Genomic DNA, 20,066 nt, shown 5'->3' with positions numbered 1-20,066 from the left:
TTTATACCTTTGTTAAATCGATATGAAAACACTTTCTCAGCACAGAGATTTTGCACAACACATTTTCACTACAGAAGTATAAGCATTTTATTTGAAACAGATTTTTGAGACATGCTGTTTAATTCACTGCTCCTAGAAAGTATATGCAATTCTGCAGATATTAGTTTACTCTAGTTGACCCTGTATTTGTTAAAAAAGCTTATTAATCTTTCAAAATAAACATTATCAATTGTTAAGGAAAACTTTCTTTTAAGAGACAACTTCTTAGCTAGGCTTAACTATACACTGCTACTAGTATTTGCTGGAAAATGTTATACGTAATAGAAATTTGTTCTGTTAACTGAACAAGTGTTTTATACAACTTGGATATAATATGGTCCCAGTTATCATTGCCAGCATATTAGTGAGCATTTAAAGTTTCCTAAAGCTTGTTCCATCAGATGAATAATTCTATCATATATTCAGTGTCAGGAGATACATAAAGACAACTATCTGATAAGTAAGATACTTGTATATTTTTTGCTTTCTAAAAGACTACAGACAATATTTCAAAGATACTAAAAACATAATCAAGCTTTGCATGCAACCTCATTCAAATTTGTATAACATACCACATCAGTGATGTTTAAAATTTTTCTGGTCATTGCTTCTCTGTCATGGTGTGGAGTTGGAGTAAACCAGAGCTTCTGGAATGTCTCATTTACTAATTTCTGAAGGAAAAAAAAAGAAAAAAGTATTAGCATAAATAAATAAGCTTATTTTGGCACATAGGTATTATCTCTAATATACCCATACAATAGATTTGTTGATGATATGTGCCTTTTCATGAGGAATTATTAAAACTAAGTGAGATCGTTGTAGAGAATGTTATCTGAGAGACCCAGGTATACTATTACAGGAGTTATACTGGCCTCTAAACAAGTAAAGTACCAAATGATCACTGGGAACTGATGCTACAGAAAATTGAGTTAAAACTTTCCTGCACTGATTTGCATTCCTCAGGAAAACATAGTACCCTGAAAAAATAACAACTGAACACAATATTATGATTTCTATAGCAGAATTAGCAGCAGTGGTAGATTACTTTGGAGTTTTCAAAACAATTGTGACAAGGAGAGAACCCCAAATCTCTCTAGCCAAACTTAGGAAGTAGGTTCCCTTCCAATGTTTTTGGATGGTGGAAAATATGGAACAGAATGAAAGTGAACTATATTATCCTGCATTACTTATAAAGCATACAGATATAAGAATTTCTCCTCGACTATGGAAACATTGAAAATACATTGTAGACACTGCCTGAGGTTGTCGGAAAGGCAAGGGAAAGAAGGAGAGAACAAGGTCATCCTCCCTGCACAGCAGCACCTTGGATCCTACATCTCGATTAACAGTCTTCTTTGAAAGCCACTTGGCATTAATGTGTCTCAAGCGGTAAAAATATATGCTGAAACTTGAAAATTGCATATTTCATATCCCACTGGAAGTGTGATACAAAATTATTACACGGGGAATGCTTAATTACCCAGATATTTTAAAATTATTTTGCTGAATCAAACAAAAACATCAGTATCAGGTTTATGATTTATCATATAATCTTAATTTGGTGTCATTCTGCATACACATTGCACAAAGAGTAGAATATGGTCACATAAGTAACATTTCAGGGGGAATAAGTGATTCATTAAACATTCAAAATTAATGTAAAAGAAGCACACACAAATATTTCATAATGTTTTATATGCAGAACATACGTATCTGGCATATACTAATGTCAAGAACTTAATTTTGACCTAAAGCTTATTTTGTTTGCAGAAAGGATTTTTATATGCCAATTTTACTTGTTAGAAAAGAGAATACCCAGAGACGATACTTACAAGCAGAAAAAAAATCTAGAAAACATACATATTTTTTTTAAATCTTTTGATTGCCAGCAAAAAAAATAATGAAGAAAACAAGAGAAAGAAAAACAAGTCAGCAATGTAGGAAGTCAAGATATTTGTTCTCTCAAAAAATGACAAGTAAATAAAAATAATAAATCTTACAACGAAGCAATGAAATAGTGGTGTGTTGTTTGTTGTTTGATTTTTTTTTTTTGGTCAAAATACAGAAACACTAAAACAATTATAATTAAAATCCCGACAAATGTTTTATTCTACCTTAATGCCTTCTTCATCATTGACTCTCCGAATCATTTTCACACACATCTCTGTAATTTTGGGAAATGTTGGTTGTTCGATGCAGATATCCCTAAGTATCTTTATGACTCTTTTTCTGACACTGATACCAGTATCCTGTGAGAAGAAAAGTATTACAGTCTTGAAAACAAATCCAACATATGAATTAGTTTGTGTTATATGAACTAATATTTGAAGATGAATCAATCAGACTTGCAAAACGTATTTAGAAAAGGCAGTTAAAATATTCTAGAGTGCAAGGTCAGCATAACTTGTGCCACTTAACTGCAACGGTTCTAAGGGCCTGGCTGAGCACCCAGAATGCTGAAAATGCTTCCTCCGCTTATACCCTCTGATTTAAGAGCTCATGATGTTGCTAATGTGTAATTCCACTTCAAGAGATTACAAGTTAGATGTAATGATGCTTTAACTACGTTGTTGGAACACACAAGACCCTTTGCAGATCTGGACAGTAATACTTCAAGCCTTTGGATAAAGCTTATGGATAAGCCTATGTAGCAAGTCTTTTCCATTTTCCTAGGCTTCATCTAAGGAGATAGATGAGGAGTTTCATTTCATCTTATTCAAAACCCATTTAATCTGAATGGCAGGATGAATTATTTTATGCATGCTGTCCTGGTTTGAGTTAGAACAGAGTTAATTTTCTTCCTAGTAGCTGGTAGAATGCTGTGTTTTGGTTTGGGATGAGAAGATTGCTGATAACACCCCGATGTTTTAATTGTTGCAGAGCAGTGCTTACGCTAAGCCAAGGACATATCAACTTCCTCTGTCCAGCCAACGGGTGCAGCAGAAGCTGGGAGGGGACAGACCCAGGACAGCTGACCCAAACTAGCCAAAGGGGTATTCCATACTATCTGACGTCATGCTGAACAATATATAGGAGTGGCTAGCCGGGGGAGGGGGGGCTGGACTGCTCAGGGTTAGGCTGGGCATCAATCAGCGGGTGGTGAGCAATTGCATTGTGCATCACTTGTTTCGTACACATTATTATTAGTAGTGCTATTATCATTATTATTATTTTTTCCTGTCTTAATAAACTGTCTCTATCTCAACCCACAGGCTTCACTTTCCCATTTCTCTCCCCCATCCCAGAGAGGGAGGGGGGAGGGTGAGTGAACAGCTGTGTGGTGTTTAGCTGCTGGCTGGGTTAAACCACAACACATGCTTATACATGTAAGCATATGAAGCTACCTATCTCTAAAGCCCTTCACGAACATGTTTTATCATGTAACCATAACAAATGAGTAGTATTTGACTAAAAAGCTGCCTGACATGGATCCTAAAAGCTAGTGTTATCTTAAAATACAATTTTAATTTAACTATATCTAAATATCCAGACAAAAAAAAACACTTTTTGTACAAAAAAACAACAGAAAACCTTTTAAAACGCTAAAACAGCACAGAAAAACAAAGCAGTTTTTCTCTTTCTTTTGGACTACAATTAGCAACTTTAGATTATTGTGTTGTAGATCTTTCTTCATTGTCCCACACTACTGAACTGCCTTCAGAGACTCGTATCTCAAACTTCAAACATGGAATAATTTTTTGTTTCACCTAATTTGTGCCTTAACAATGGAATCAAAAGGAACATAATCCTGGTTCTACTGCAATACAACTTTCTGATGTAAAAAAGACTCCACTCAAAACAAGTGATGCGTATTACAGGGTTGGTCTTACAAGGATGATGCTCCTTAAAGCAATAAAATACAATTTACTCTTGGAGTGATAATTCCATATTATTAAACATATAAACTCTGTTGAAAAAAAAAATCCCAGTGCCATTTAACTTATAAATATCACAAGTCACTGTACCAATATTCTTTCAATCAGCATGTCGTAATACTGCTCAGCAAGCTGAGGACGACAGAGCACAAATCGGCCAAGCAGCTCCACAGCTGCTTCTCGTACACTAGTGGAGTTATCCATTAACCGTCCATGAACACCTCGTTGCATATCCAGCTAAAAAGAACAAATAAAACACATCCAAAATAAGAAATAAGGATTTATTTTAAGCATGATAAAAGTATGCATGATAGATATTTCCTTTTTTTTTTTACCCTGGCTAGAATACTGGGGTCTACAGCAACAACCTCAGACAAACACTTCATGGCTTTTGTTCGAACAGCAATTGCATTTTCACCAAGTACACGCAGAATCTATTAAGAGAACAAAAAAAAAATCTCAGTTGCTTTGGGAAAGTAATAATGTTTAACACAGGCAAAAATGCACAAGAATAACACACAAACTATTTAACTAAAATAAGAATAGCTGTCTACTAAAAATTGAATACATCTTCTCAGACAGTGAAGAAGTGCACATAAATGATGTTCCATGGCACTGATGACTTGAGCATGGATATTTGATAGATCTCTAAGACTAGTCCAAACAGGATTTATACAGGCTCCATATGCTCACTCTACATCCCTTTGTTTTAAACTGTACTTTTGCCATTCAGATGCAGCTTTCACCATGGCTCTTTTAACAGGAAAGTTGGATTTGGACACTGTAACTCTATGACTTGCTCTGTATGCAGATTAATATAAGTAATGAAACCTAAACCATTGCTAGAGTTCAAACATGTCACCATGCCAACATGCTAGTCCTCTTTTCCCAGAAAAAGGAAAGAAACCACACTGGTCAAACAATGGCTTCCAAAGTGAGAGTAACATGCACTTGTGCAAGCAAATGACCAAATTGGCTTATATTTTCAAATCAAATTATGATACATTTCATGAGTTAGCACTATCAAATAAGCATGCATCTTACAGAAACTGTGAAAAGGTTTTAACATTTTGTAATTATCCTCTTACTGTGTACATCTAATGTAATGATTTTGCCATATACATACACAGACAAAATAACATATGCGCAATGTGATGTATGAAATGCATACAAGAAAAAGAAAAAAAGCACTTATGCCATCAGTACAGAATATGAAAGTATGTGGTGTTACCATGACCTGTTAAATACCTGTGCTCAATAATGAACAGATATTGCACACTACCCCAAATGTGTTTGGAGTCAGAAACCATTGTGTTTCACTGTACTAGGACTTTTGTCAAACCGAGGAGCAAGAAGGAAATGCAGAGGCAGTGGAAGCAGGGACACGTGGCCTGGAAAGAGTAAAGGGATGCTGTCTGGATGTGCTCGGATGGGATCAGGAAAGCCAAGGCATGGATGGAACTGAGCTTGGCAAGGGATGTAAAGAATAACAGGAAGAGATTATATAGGTACATTGGCCAGAAAAGAAAGGCCAAGGAGAGTATACCCCATCTGATTAACGACAAGGGAGAACTGGTAATAACAAACATGGAGAAGACTGAGGTACTCAACAGCTTCTTTGCCTCAGTCTTCACTGCCAGTCAGGCTTCCCACATCTCTCATTTCCCTAAACCTGTAGAGGAGTGCTTGGGGAGCAAAGTCCCTCCCAATGTAAGCAAAGAGTAGGTTCGAGACCACCTGATGAAACTGAACAGGTACAAATCTATGGGGCCCAATGACATGCATCCCAGGGTCCTGAGAGAACTGGCTGATTGAGATCATGATGATGGGATTGAGTGAACCCTCAGCAAGTTTGCAGATGACACCAAGCTGAGTGGTGCAGCTGACACAAGAGAAAGAAGGGATGCCATCCAAAGAGACCTGGACAAGCTTGAGAAGTGGGCCCATGTGAACCTAACGAGGATCAACAAGGCCAAGTGCAAGGTGCTGCACCTGGGTTGGGGCAATCCTGGACAGGAGCACAGACTGGGAGAAGAACTCATTGAGAGCAGCCCTGCAGAGAAAGACTCAGGGGTTCTGGTGGACAGAAAGCTTGTCATGAGCCGGCAGCGCACAGTTGCAGCCCAGAAGGCCAACTGCATCCTGGGCTGCATCAAAAGAGGAGTGGCCAGCAGGTCGAGGGAGGGGATTGTCCCTCGATTCAATTGATTTAATACTTAAAGGGAGCTTATAAAAAAGATGGAGAACAACTTTTTGCTTGGGCAGATAATGAATGACAAGAGGAAATGGTTTTAAACTAAAAGAAGGGAGATTTAGATTAGAGGTTAGGAGGAAATTCTTCACTCAGAGGATGGTGAGGCACTGGAACAGGTTGCCCAGAGAAGTTGTGGATGCCCCATCCCTGCAAAGGTTCAAGACCAGGTTGGATGAGGCTCTGGGCAACCTGATCTAGTGGGTGGCATCCCTGCCCCTGGCAGGGTGGGTTGGAACTAGGTGATCTTTAAGGTGCCTTCCATCCCAAGCTGTTGTATGATATGATTTTATGATATTCTGTGATATGATTCTGGCACAGTTTACCTGTGTCAAATAAATATCGAAGCTCTGGGCAAATGGCCTCATAGAGGCCAAGTAGCGAACAATCAAACATGCATCTTCATAGTCCACAGTATCAGAATTCATCCTGCAACAAATCCAATGCGTTAATTAGGACATGTTATAGAAAACAGTTAAAAACATCAAATGCATGGTTAAGAAATCAGCAGTAGTGAAACATACTTTAATGTACTGAACTGAGATGGAGCAGTTTTAATGATGCTACGAAGAAACTTTTTCCGACTTTCTGCTCTATGCATGATTTTTCCTGTGGTCTCAACATCTTTTGCATGATGAGTTCCTTCAGACGAATCCTCATCCTTCTGAGATTTAATTGCTTTCTCTGTCTCCATAGTTGTATCACGGAACCACTGAGCTATATAAAACTTCCGAGAAAACTGGAGAGATACAGCAGGATGCACAGAAAACAAAAAACAACAGATAGAGAAGAGGAAGATGAACTGATTTATAATGAGAGTGAGTCTAATACCTCAACCATATTTTGGAAAAGACAATCAACAGTATATGTTAGGGTGACAATTTAATTGAAACACTAATATACATGACTGAAAGTAATTTTATTCAATAGACTTGTTATTGAAATTATTTTTATATACAATCACTATTAGAAAGCTGAAATTTACCACTAATGATGCATCGGTTTCTGTGTTCTCATCAAGATAATCTAGCAAAGCTTTTTGTAGCTGTTGAATTTCATCTTCTCCTCCTGAAACCTGTCAGGACAAAGATAGTTGTAAAACAGAATATTGCTCAGTGGTAATTACCATTTGACAATCCGTATATCCATATATAAAATACAGTGAACTTAGTTGTTTTGATAATCGCAGAACATTAACAATTTTTAAGCAATTACCTGTAAACTGCATACAAACTGAATCAAATTAGACTTGGTGATTCCAAAGTCTAAAAAAAAGATTAAAAGCAGCATAAGACTGGTTTTAAAACAGATTGACTGATTTGATTAATTTTCCTTCTATGAACTTGTGTTAAGATCCTCTGTGAGAAAAAAAAAAGGCTTAAATGAGATATAGACTGACACAAAGTTTAATCTTTAAAAATCATTGTTAGTTTTCTCACTAATAATAAAACACTGAAACAGTGACTTCTCAGGTGAACAAAGGATAAAAGGCAAAACAAGAGTCAAATGAAAAGAAATATGAAAACACAGACAACAGTAGAAAAGTATGGGAAACACAAAGAAATAACTTATCCCTTTGTAAAAATATTTGGTATGTGTTTTCAGGGATAATGCACCTATACAGAGAAAGTGCAGCAAGTTTGCTCAATCCATCTAAGAAAGAACTTACAGAGGTTGTCCCCAAACACCTCTGTACTCTAGCATTAAAGAATCGTGTTCTCTAAAATTAAATTAAGTTTCTGTCAGTTAAAAAGGCTTGTGAACAAACACACTGTTTATAAAATAAAAAAAGTCACCTACTACATAAAGCCTATCTACAGAAGAGGATAATAATTTTTCTGTCAAGCACTTTTAAGATGCACAAAAAGTATCTTATGTACAAAACTGTAATATGGGACATGCTAGTGTATCACAGTTGTAAATAACTAAACTGTATGAATGTTAAGAAGAGAATGTATTTTTTCTAAGAGGATATTGTACGGGAAATAGGTATATCCTGATCTCTTAAATAGTTCTAGCAACAATCTTATATCTGATCAACAGACAATGTACTTCTCCCAAATAGGGATTACAGAGAATAAATCAGTATCAATGAACTTGTTCATTAGTCAGAAACTAACTTTCTCAATATTTACAAAACAGCATAAAAAGAAAACCAACACACCTTTTTTCCTTTGTATTATACTGAAATATGCAGGTCCTTGTAGTTGCTCATATTACAGCAGTAAAATGTTTTTCTTTTTTTCCCCAAAATGAATTAATTAAAGAGTTTAAAACATGTATGTTTACAATGCACATAATACTGATATAGGTTCATTGATACACGTTTGTAATATATATGCAAATTATGATTTATAAGTCCAGCCTTTGACCAATGTTAAATTTTGTAGATAATGGGGTGGGGGGAAAAAAAAAGATGCTTGATGAATTCTAATTGCTTAAGTATTTTTGAGCAAGTAAAAAACACAGAACAAACAGGGAAAAAAAAGCCTGCAACAAATCATATTCAATATTGATAATAAAAATAGAATAATTTCTGGCTTAAACTTCTTCAGCAACAAAATTCACAACTTATAAGCATCAACTTCAGCATGAACAGCACAAATTGGCAATCATGCCACAAATGCAGCACATAATATTGCTTGCAAACATCACCAAGTAGAAAAATGTACAGTTACAAGTCCAGAAGATTAGAGTATAAAGAGATAAATTAATGAGAGGCATGCATAAGTGTTCAAATCAACTTGTCAATCTATGACAGATTTCAATAAATAATATGTACTGTTTAAAAAAGTCAAAACAGAAGAGATTTTCTCCTAAATCTAATTATATGGGTCAAGAGTCAAAACCACAGTAGAAAATTATAAGCATCCATCAGTCACTGGGGAATACCATAGTAACTATATCAGAGGGTTGAAGGAAACATCTAATAAGAGTCTACGTATTCAATTCATCAGGAAAGAACAGTCTGTAGAAGTGTAAGTCCATTTCTGAACAGAAGCAATAATTTAAGTTCTTCCTGATGACTAGATCTGAATATGTCTGCCAATGCACCTTCTTATTTTCTTGCCATCTGAACAACAAAGTGAATCTTAGTTGACATGTACACATTTCCAAGTAGTTATTTTTTCTTATGTTACAAATCATTTATAAACAACACACTGTCTACCCTGACTAATGGTACTGTATAATTTATACCTTCCACAATGTATGGATGGTACTGTCTACCATCATTGATGCTAAGCTTACTGAGTATCTGAAAAAAATGCTTTTAGCACTCAATTGCCCAAAGCAACTTTATTTTCTGCAAATGCCAATTGCCTAGTTACTGCCCAATCCTGTTAAAAAAATAAAAATTCAGGTCACCATATTCATATGTGTTTTTCTGGAATATCGTTCAATACCATTTTAACTTCCGGAGATAAAAAAAAGAGAAAGGGATCCTTCTAAAATATTTCCCTACCAAGTCTGATGGAGAAATGTCAGAATCACTGCCAATGGAAGAAAATTATAATCCACATAAATGTAAAAATTATATTAAACCAGGAACATAAAGATTTGATACTATATATAGTACAATATTCTAATCGAACAAACTTATGGCAATTATCAGACTCATAAAGGACTAGATGTGCTTCGATTCTTTATTTGAATGCCTGTAAATTTTTAAAGTTGAAGTTTTTCCTCCAGTATAAATCTGTAACAGTCATCCTGAAATACATGCAATAAATCTGGAGTCTTTTTTCAGTAACTAAAAGGTAAATTTGGATAAAATGAATTTGATATGACTACTTAACCTCAGATCCAATCATTCTGATAGTAGTTAGTAGTTCAAAAAGAAAACTGTACGCTCAATAAGAAATGTGCAACTCCATATTTTTAAGAGGACACGTAAGACCTGATGATTTTCTCATTAAACTACATGTATGTGCTGTAAAAAGCTCAGAAGCATGCAACACTTTGATAACTGTTGCTGCCCTTGCAGATTTGGAGACATTTTGATAATCTGCATTAGCAGAAACGCAAATGTACATTCTTTAATGAGATATATGAGCAAGTTCAGGAAAAAAAACAACAAAACAAAACAAAGCAAAGCAATACCAGCTACGTCACGTAAAACCTAACCTTACAGGCTTAAGAGTTTAACTCTCTAAATCGCAGAACGGACGAGGTTGGAAGGGACCTCTGAAGATCATCTACTCTGACCCCCCTGCTGAGCAGAATTAACTAGAGCACATTGAGCAGGATGGCATCCAGGTGGGTTTTGAATATTGCCAAAGAAGGAGACTCCACAACCTCTCTGGACAACCTGTTCCAGTGCTCTGTCACCCTCACAGTAAAGAAGTGCCCCCTCATATTGCGCCGGAAGCTCCTGTGCTTCAGTTTGTGCCCGTTTCCTCTCATCCTGTCGCTGAGCACAACTGAAAACAGACCGGCTCCATACTCTCGACACCCTCCCCTCTGATATTTGTATACATTAATGAATCTCCCCTCAGTCTTCTCTAAAGCCTGTATATGAATGCCATAAGCCCCATTACCATTTTGTGACAGCAAATGCATACATACATATATAATTTTAATGCCTCTTAAGATATAATTCAACGGTTGCTCTATTATTTCCTCTGTACCATCAGAGTAAAACTGGTTTTACCACTGTAATTAACCATTTAATATGACCATGAGGGAGATTGTGCAAGAAAGACAGCAATCAACTAAAATCTGTGATACTTATAAATAGAATGCATTTGATTCAGAAATCTGAACAATGAAAACTGATTCTCCACATGCCATTTTTTGGTGGAGATGTTTTTATTTGTTTTTGTTTTAAACAAATCTTTATAATTTTCAAATATCTGAATGTATATATCTCAATACAGCTGGCATGGGATCTCTCACACACCTGTTTGAGGATTCTGGCTATAGGCCCTTGATCCATTTTGCTAGTGACTGCATCTTTCCTCAGTCTTGCAGCTACAGTTCCAAGATAGTCAAGTGATGCAACTCTTAAAGCCATTTCTGTTGATTTGTTACTGAACTGGTGAACCTAAGAAAAGAAGGACATATATTTTTTAAAATTATGTATTTATGCAACTGAGACTCATAGAATCATAGGTTGGAAGGGGCCTTTAAGATCATCTAATTCCAACCCCCCTGCCATGGGCAGGGATACCTTCCACTAGACCAGGATGCTCAAAGCCCCATCCAGCCTGGCCTTGAACACTTCTAGGGATGGGGTATCCACAGCTTCTCTGGGCAACCTCTTCCAGTGCCTCACCACCCTCTGAGTAAACAATTTCTTCCTTATATCTAATCTAAGTCTACCCTCTTTTAGTTTAAAACCATTACTCCTTGTCCTATCACTGCACTGCCTGATAAAGAGTCCCTCCCCAGCTTTCCTGTAGCCCCTCTTTAGGTACTGGAAGGCTGCTATAAGGTCTCCCCAGAACCTTCTCTTCTCCAGGCTGAACAACCCCAACTCTCTCAGCCTGTCTTCATAGGAGAGGTGTTCCAGCCCTTTGATCATCCTTGTAGTTTAATACCATTATCCTTTATCCTGTCAATACACTCCCTGATAAAAAGTCTCCCCCAATCTTTCCTGTAGGTCCCCTTTAAATACTGGAAGTTCACTATAAGGTCTCCCTAGAGCCTTCTCTTCTCTAGGCTAAACAACCCCAACTTTCTCAGCCTTTCTTCATTCTTCTCACAAGACACTGTTTAAACTTATTAAAAATTCTAACTTCACACACTATATATTTATCTATAGTGTTTTATTTATATTTATTTATATTTATGTTTATATTTATTTATATATTTATATGTATTTATATATTAATTATATTTATTTATATTCATATATTTATTATAATATATCCCTATTCTAATTCACACACTATAAAATTATGTCATTTACTATTACACCACATATACACAACCTCTCTACAAATATGCCTGTTAGTTTTCTTTAAATATATACTTTCATAAAGTAAACTAGATGTCTAGTACAGGATATATCCTTTGCAATAACATAGATATTAACCACCATAATATGTATTTCTCATTATTCACGCAAATATAATGAAAGCTACATCTTTATCAGCAACAGGACCATAAAATATTTTTCCAAGAAACAGGTTAAATTACTGTGTAAATTACTGTGTAAAACAACTCTCTATGTTAGCAAAAATGTTCACATTCTGTAACATTTCACATTCCATAAGTAAATGTACTATTATTTGTATAAAAGCAATCTACTTAATTGTTTTCAGGTTCTGTGCTAAATGAACAGTCTAGAGAAGATATTTAACATGAGCAATTACAGCTATTTGACTTTAATCTAAACAAATATTTGCACTTACTAGATGGTATAAAATGGCACTTTTTAACGTGAAAAATGTCATGGAAGTGTAGAAGTGGACTTTTGTGAGAAAGAGTATACACACGACCTTTTCCAAGTTGCGTATCGATCATCCTCTGACCGAAATTTTAGTATTTATATATTACATAATAGTGATACACATAAGAAAATCCTTAAACACTGCACGTATGCATCAACTATCAGAATGTATTCCTCTAATAGCTGAAACTGAAATAAGTCTTCATAGTTAAAAACAAGAATCCCTTACCAATAGCCTTCCTAATAAGCTAAGGAGCAACTCTGCAGCTGGCCATTCTGGTTTATTGACTGTGGAAAGGAGATCTTGAATGAAGTTCTCAAACAGTGGCCTATAATCTTCTTCTCCTTGTTTACTACCACACCTGTTTAGAAGAAAATGTATTATGTAAGCAAATTTAAGATCCATTTAAGCTTTTCTTCTGATGTAAACAAAAATAATCCTATGTTTAATCAGGAAAAAAAAAAAAGTTTTATGCAATTCTAAAAGAAAAAAACTGGAATATTAGCAGAAAAATAATTTTATCCAGTTAAGGACAAATAATTCTAACATTTATCACTGTTTTTTCACTGCAGGGAAAGCAGCGAATCCAGGATAGTAGTATTTTTTCCCTCTAAGCTTTTTCATGTATTGTTTTGAGTTAAAGTCTGAATGAAGAGGATGAACAAGGCAGGTAAAAAAAAATCTGAACCTCAAGCTGTAGTCCTGTATTTAGGAGGTATTCAGTCTAGACTCTTGAAGTCTGGTCCAACTTATCTCAGAATTATATCTCAGTATTATGCTCTTCAAGGTTAAAATCAGAATGTAAAATTCAAACGTAACATACCTGATAGTGTTTCACTTACACATGACGTTCCTAATGTCTTTAATGATACCAGAAGTATTCAGAGAAATGGCTAGATCTCTAAACAGCCTCTCAGCTTAACAGTAGAAATTAACACGATAAAAATCTCAGGACTTTTTCTAAAAAAAAGCTTATTTTGATTATTCAGGTGTGTATATATATATTTATATATATTTCTGTTCAGCTATTAGCATTCCTAACTTTAGTTAAATTAATGTGATTTTAGATTTTTAGTCATTTTGATGACTGAATGAATCTGGTTTCACCACTTAAATATTTATTCAGCCTCCTCTTTTGTGCTTCAGATGAGTAACAGACACCTGATAAAAGGATCCTACATAAACTATCAGACAGATTCTTAAATGTATAAAGAACTCCCTGCAGAATTTCTGTGCCATAAAAGTTTTGTCTAGAGAGGAAGCTCTCTTAGGGAACTATAATGTACATTGTTATAAGTAACTTTATTGGTTGGTATTTAGCATTGTGAAGTAATTAGGTTTGTCTTTAGGTGTGACAGACTTTATTCAGAGATGGTTTCATCAATATACTAAAGAATGTAAGAGTACTTACTTCTTAAGGAAAATAGAAAGGAAGTTTTGTGCTGTTCTCATGGCTGTTTCATATGAGTTAGTAATAAGCACATCTTGATCCACCTAAAAATAACAAGATGTATTAGTCTAACATTTTAGCATAGACAGAAATATGATTTCCAGATCAACATTTGTCATGCATCAAATAATTATGGCAGACAAAATTACATTGTCTGATTACTAGAGCACCATCATAAAACATTATACCCACAAGCACACAGTCATACCTGCACAAAAAAAAAAAGTCTCTTTAAAAATATCTTCCTTACTTTTTTGTTCAATTCCTCCTCTGAATTAGAATCTTTTTCTGCTGATGGTAAGTGCACAACACATTGAATAAGCTGCAGAACTAGTGCTGTTACCATTTGAATATACATAGGCTCTCCATCAGTGTCACTGCTATTTAACCTGTTAATATGAAAAGGACAGCATTAACAGTAAAATAAAACAAAACAATTATTTTTGGTCCTAAGTATTTTTTAAATTTAGGAAATTTTTACCACAGATAGAAATCTGTGTTCTAGACATTTATTTCACACCTCAAGACTGCCTCCACCAAGAAAGATAGAACGGTAATTGTTGTAGGCGACTCCCTTCTCAGGCAGGAAAAGGATGAGGTTGAGGGTCTGGACAGTAGTCCAAACCCGGGAAGCAACCCTGCAAAGCATGTCAAGATTGGGGGAAGTACTGAGCATAGGGCCGGGCAGAGCACTGCATCACAACCAGTGCCACAAAAAAAGAACGGAGAGTCTTAGTGATCGAAGACTCCTTGCTGAGGGGCACCGAGGCTCCCATTTGTCACCCAGATAACCTATCCAGAGAGATGTGCTGTCTTCCTGGGGCACGTGTCAGAGGCATTAGGAAGGCTCTGCCACAGCTCATTAAACCAGAGAATTACTATCCTCTTGTTGTCATTCAGGTTGGATCCCGGGAAGCTGCAACTAGAAAAATGAGGAATATTAAAAAGGACTTTGCATCCCTGGGAAGGATGTTGAAGGGATCAGGGGCGCAGGTAGTATTCTCCTCTGTCCTCCCTCTGGGTGACCGGGACCCAGAAAGAAGAAGGAGAACGGGACAGGTAAATGACTGGCTGAGGGGGGTGGTGTCTGGACCAAGGATTTGGGTATTTTGATCTTGGGCAGCCCTTTGAGAAGCCGGGTATGTGGGCTGCTGACCGACTTCAACTGAGCAAGTGGGGCGCAAGTGTGTTGGGGAGCAAGCTCTCTGGACTGATTACCAGGGCTTTAAACTAGGTTTGATGGGGGAAGGGAGGGGAGCTAAAAGTGACAGAGAGGTGCTGGGTGAAGTTGTCACTGCTGTCACTGTTGAAGATAGTAGGGAAAAAACCTCCGAGTTGTCCCACAGGATCATCCAAGGGCTCCTCAGAGAAGGTAATGATCCTGATACCCCATCCGGAATTTTCTTCTTGCATCCCTCCAGGTGTAACTGAACCTGCTGCTTTCCTAATGTGCCTATATACCAATGCGCAGAGCATGGGAAATAAACAGGATGAGCTCAAGATCTGTGTATGGTCACAGGGCCACAATCTCATTGTGATCACAGAGAGACATGGTGGGACAGCTCACATGACTGGAACATTGTCATGGAGGGCTATGTCCTTTTTAGGAAAGATAGGCTGGGGAAGCAAGGGGGAGGAGTTGTCCTTTATGTGAGGGAGCAATTAGAGTGTACCCAGCTCCACCTGGGGGAGGGTGAAGAAGCAGCAGAGAGCTTGTGGGTGAGAATTAAGTGGTAGGCTGGTAGGGGGGACATTGTTGTGGGGGTGTACTGCAGGTCACCAGATCAGGAGGAGGAGGTTGATGAGGCCTTCTGCAAGCAGCTGGTAGTAGCCTCACAATCACAGGCTCTGGTTCTCATGGGGGACTTCAATTATCCAGACATCTGTTGGGTAAGCAACTCAGCCAGGCACACACAGTCCAAATGGTTCCTACAATGGGTTGAAGACAATTTTCTGATGCAGGTGGTAGAGGAGCCGACGAGGCAGGAGGTGCTCCTGGACCTTGTCCTTACCAACAGGGATGGGCTTGTTAGGGATGTGAAGGTTGGGGGCAGCTTGGGATGCAGCGACCATGAGGTGGTGGAGTTCAAGATGGAACTTGGTGGAAGAAGTAAGGCAAAAAGTAGGATTGCTACCCTGGACTTTTGGAGAGACAACTTCGATCTCTTTTGGGACCTACTTGGAGGTATCTCATGGGCTAGGTTGCTAGAAGGCAAGGGTGCTTGTGAGAGCTGAGTAACATTTAAACAGCACTTCTTCCAAGCTCAGGATCACTGCATCCTTAAGAGTAGGAAATTGTAGGAAATTGGGGAAGGGGGGCAGGAAACCTGTGTGGATGAGCAAGGAGCTCATCGATAAGATCAGAAGGAAGAGGAAGGTCTATGAAATGTGGAAAAAGGGCCTGTCCTCTTGGGAGGAGTATAGGAGTGTTGTCAGGGCCTGCAGGGACGCGACAAGGAAGGCTAAAGCCCACCTAGAGATGAGGCTTGCAAAAGAGATAAAAGATAATAAGAAGAGGGTTTTTTTAAGTATGTAAACAGTAAAAGGAAGACTAGGGATAATGTGGGTCCCTTGCTGAATGAGGGGGGTGTCCTGGTAACGGGAGACGCTGAGGAGGCGGGGATACTGCAAGCTTTCTTTGCTTCAGGGACTCCTCCCTGGGACTCCTAGACCCTGGAGGGAGGAGAACGAGTTTGGGAAGTGGAGGGCTCCCCCCTGGCTGACGAGAGAGTGGTTCGGGAGCATCTGAGTGGGCTCAACACACACAAATCCACGAGTCCCGATGGGACGCATCCACGTGTGCTAAGGGAGTTGGCAGAGGTGATTGCCAAACTGCTCTCTATCATCTTTGAAAGGTCCTGGAGAAGAGGAGAGGTGACTGAAGATTGGAAGATAGCCAATGTCACTCCGGTCTTCAAGAAGGAGGATCTGGGAAACTACAGGCCAGTCAGTCTCACCTCTGTCCCCAGAAAGGTGTTGGAAAAGCTTGTTCTGGATGCAGTCTCCAAGCAATTCGAAGAGAAGAAGGTTATGAGGAGTAGTCAGCATGGATTCACCAAGGGGAAGTCGTGCTCGACCGACCTCGTTGCCTTCTATGATGGCATCACCAGCTGGGTAGATAAGGGGAGAGCCGTGGATGTCATCTACCTTGACTTTAACAAGGCTTTTGATACCGTCTCCTATGACAGCCTGATAGCAAAGCTGATAAAGTGTGGGATAGAGGAGTGGACAGTAAGGTGGGTTGAGAACTGGCTGACTGGCTGAGCTCAGAGGGTGGTGATCGGAGGAGCAGAGTCTGGCTGGAGGCCTGTGACTAGCGGTGTTCCCCAGGGGTTGGTGCTGGGTCCAGTCTTGTTCAACATCTTCATCGATGACCTTGATGAGGGAATAGTGTCTGCCCTCAGCAAGTACACTGATGACACAAAGCTGGGAGGAGTGGCTGACACGCCAGAAGGCTGTGCTGCCATTCAGCGAGACCTGGACAGGCTGGAGAGATGGGTAGGAAGAAACCAAATGAGGTTTAATAAGAGCAAGTGTAGAGTCCTGCACCTGGGAAGGAACAACCTGAAGTATCAGTACAGGCTGGGGGATGACCTGCTGGAGATGAGCTCTGACGAAAAGGACCTGGGGGTCCTGGTGGACGACAGGTTGACCATGAGCCAGCAGTGTGCCCTCATGGCCAAGAGGGCCAATGGGATCCTGGTGTGCATTAAAAGGAGTGTGGCCAGCAGGTCAAGGGAGGTGATCCTCCCCCTCTACTCTGCCCTGGTCAGGCCTCACCTGGAGTTATGTGTCCAGTTCTGGGCTCCCCAGTACAAGAAAGACAGGCATCTCCTGGAAAGAGTCCAGCGGAGGGCCACAGAGATGATATGGGGCCTGGAGCATCTTCCTTATGAGGAAAGGCTGAGAGACCTGGGTCTGTTCAGCCTGGAGAAGAGAAGACTGAGAGGGGATCTCATCAGTGTGTATCTGAGGTGTGGGAGGCAGAGGGATTTGGCCAACCTCTTTTCAGTGGTTTGCGGGGACAGGACAAGGAGTAATGGCCACAAGATAGAGCACAGGAAGTTCCACACCAACATGTGAAAGGACTTCTTCACAGTGAGGGTGACGGAGCATTGGAACAGGCTGCCCAGGGAGGTTGTGGAGTCTCCTTCTCTGGAGATATTTAAGGCCCGTCTGCATGCCTATTTGGGCAGCCTGCTCTAAGGAACCTGCTTTGGCAGGGGGGTTGGATCCGATGATCTTTCGAGGTCCCTTCCAATCCCTTCAATTCTGTGATTCTGTGATTTATTCATTTGTTTCTCTCTTATGAAGTGAAAGATTGGTTCTAACGAAAATATTAAGTATTATTCTTAGGTAGGAGAAATGACTGAAATAGCCCACAGATGACTATCAGAATATCTGTGAAGCTCAGTAGTTAAGAATCTACAGAAAATCTTTTCATATCAATTTTTTTAAAAAGCTTTCCCCTTCATGATAGTAGCCGCAGATAGGAAATGCCCTTTAACAGACCAGAACTAGAATTCTATAGATGAATAGTGTAGTCACTGTGGGATCGAGATGGTGACTTCCTTCTGGCAAAAATCCTAATTCAAAGAGGGTATCTACCAGTTATGGTACTATGCTTACCACATTCCTATTTGCTTGATGTCCGATGATTGTAATCAAAATGTGACGAAATATTAGGCATAAACACTCATGTTACACGTTAGGGTCACTGAATTCTACTTAAAAGTCCCAGTGCATTTATTTTACTGAATATTTTCCTGTTTATCCACCCTAGATCAACTAACCTATTTCATTGGCATTTGTCTGTCTCCAGGGAAAAGCTATATGCAAGCAAGGCACTAAAGCGATGCCAACAACAACAAATGTTTTAGAATCATTTAAAGCTTCCAACCCCAATTTTAACTGAATTTCAGTTCAGGTCAGATTCTCTCCCAGATTGGACCTGAATCTATTATTTAGAAGATGCACTGAAGTCCAGCTGAAGCACTTAAAACACAGTTAAAGTAAACTGAGCAGTTCCTAAATGAAACTCATTCAAAGGAATATTAATTTGTATTCCTGAAAAGAGTGCTCTGAGTATGTCCTCAAAGAAATTCACCCAGAATTCTCCTATTAAGTTTTAGCAATGAATTCAATAGCTCCATATAAACAGAATGAAAGAATTTTGCAACAGAAACCCCTTTGAATGCACACTAACATTACACTTGTTTACATCCTTAGTGAGAAGACTAACAAGATATTTCAATTATTTTAGTAACCAAACATAAATATGATGGCATAAGAACAGTGACTATTACAAGATACATTTGTCAGGAAACTCTACTCTCACTATAGAGATTTTGAAATATCAACCAGCTTGTAAAGTTGCAGATTTTTTAAGAAATGTTAATGCTGAAACCTAAAATCCCACACGTACAAAACTGTAAGTGCTTCTATCTACAAATTAGCAATCTATGTCAGAAATTACCTGAAGTTTCTCAAACTCCTCTTGCTAGTTGGTAGTCTTGCAAGGGAAGTGAAAATTTCTTCCAGTATCAGCTGTCTATGTTTTTCATACCTGGAGAACACCTATTTAACAGTCACAGGATTGTTAAAAGTTATTTATTGTTACATTAGATACTGTTTGTTAAATTTATTGTTAAAAGTTATATATAGTAACATAGACTTCACATGACACTTAATGCACACCTTGTTTTTAATGTATTACTTTGTTTTTTCAAAGAAAGCATTTATTTATAAAATATATAAAAAAAAACACAAAGGTTTTTAAAATCTTCTAACAACATAAATGTGCGATAGCTCTTAAAAATACCATATATTTTAAAGATTTCTGTCAATGGTAGAAATATGCCATATAAGAAAGTCAAATAGTTACTTCATATCTTAGTCTTTAATATTTGCCTGACATGAAATATTCTTTCAATTTATGGGGTCATGGTTGTAGACTTTGCTTCTATTTGTTTAGGCAGAATTCCTTTTATAAATACTGGAGCATATCATCCTTACAAAGATGGAAAACTTCCACTTGAACAAGCACATATATATTT

The 20,066-nt window shown here is 38.1% G+C and overlaps 1 protein-coding gene across 3 annotated transcripts in view; it reads right to left on the bottom strand.

Annotated features, from left to right (window-relative positions):
• LOC116501380 (nipped-B-like protein) overlaps positions 1-20,066 on the bottom strand; it is a 192,381-nt gene that overhangs the window by 19,243 nt on the left and 153,072 nt on the right. For all 3 annotated transcript variants that reach the window (XM_032206901.1, XM_032206903.1, XM_032206902.1), the window contains exons 20-31: positions 19,487-19,587; positions 14,261-14,399; positions 13,972-14,054; positions 12,789-12,921; positions 11,066-11,209; positions 7,151-7,240; positions 6,690-6,904; positions 6,492-6,594; positions 4,250-4,348; positions 4,005-4,151; positions 2,154-2,288; positions 612-710 (exon numbers count right to left, since the gene is read on the bottom strand). In XM_032206901.1, coding sequence (XP_032062792.1) covers positions 612-710; positions 2,154-2,288; positions 4,005-4,151; positions 4,250-4,348; positions 6,492-6,594; positions 6,690-6,904; positions 7,151-7,240; positions 11,066-11,209; positions 12,789-12,921; positions 13,972-14,054; positions 14,261-14,399; positions 19,487-19,587 — 1,488 coding nt within the window. The remainder of the gene's footprint in view (positions 1-611; positions 711-2,153; positions 2,289-4,004; positions 4,152-4,249; positions 4,349-6,491; positions 6,595-6,689; positions 6,905-7,150; positions 7,241-11,065; positions 11,210-12,788; positions 12,922-13,971; positions 14,055-14,260; positions 14,400-19,486; positions 19,588-20,066) is intronic.

This window comes from Aythya fuligula, chromosome W (genome assembly GCF_009819795.1).
Source record: "Aythya fuligula isolate bAytFul2 chromosome W, bAytFul2.pri, whole genome shotgun sequence".
NCBI lineage: Eukaryota > Metazoa > Chordata > Aves > Anseriformes > Anatidae > Aythya > Aythya fuligula.
The sequence above is the reverse complement of the archived record's forward strand: the minus strand, read 5'-3'. Positions and strand labels throughout refer to the sequence as shown.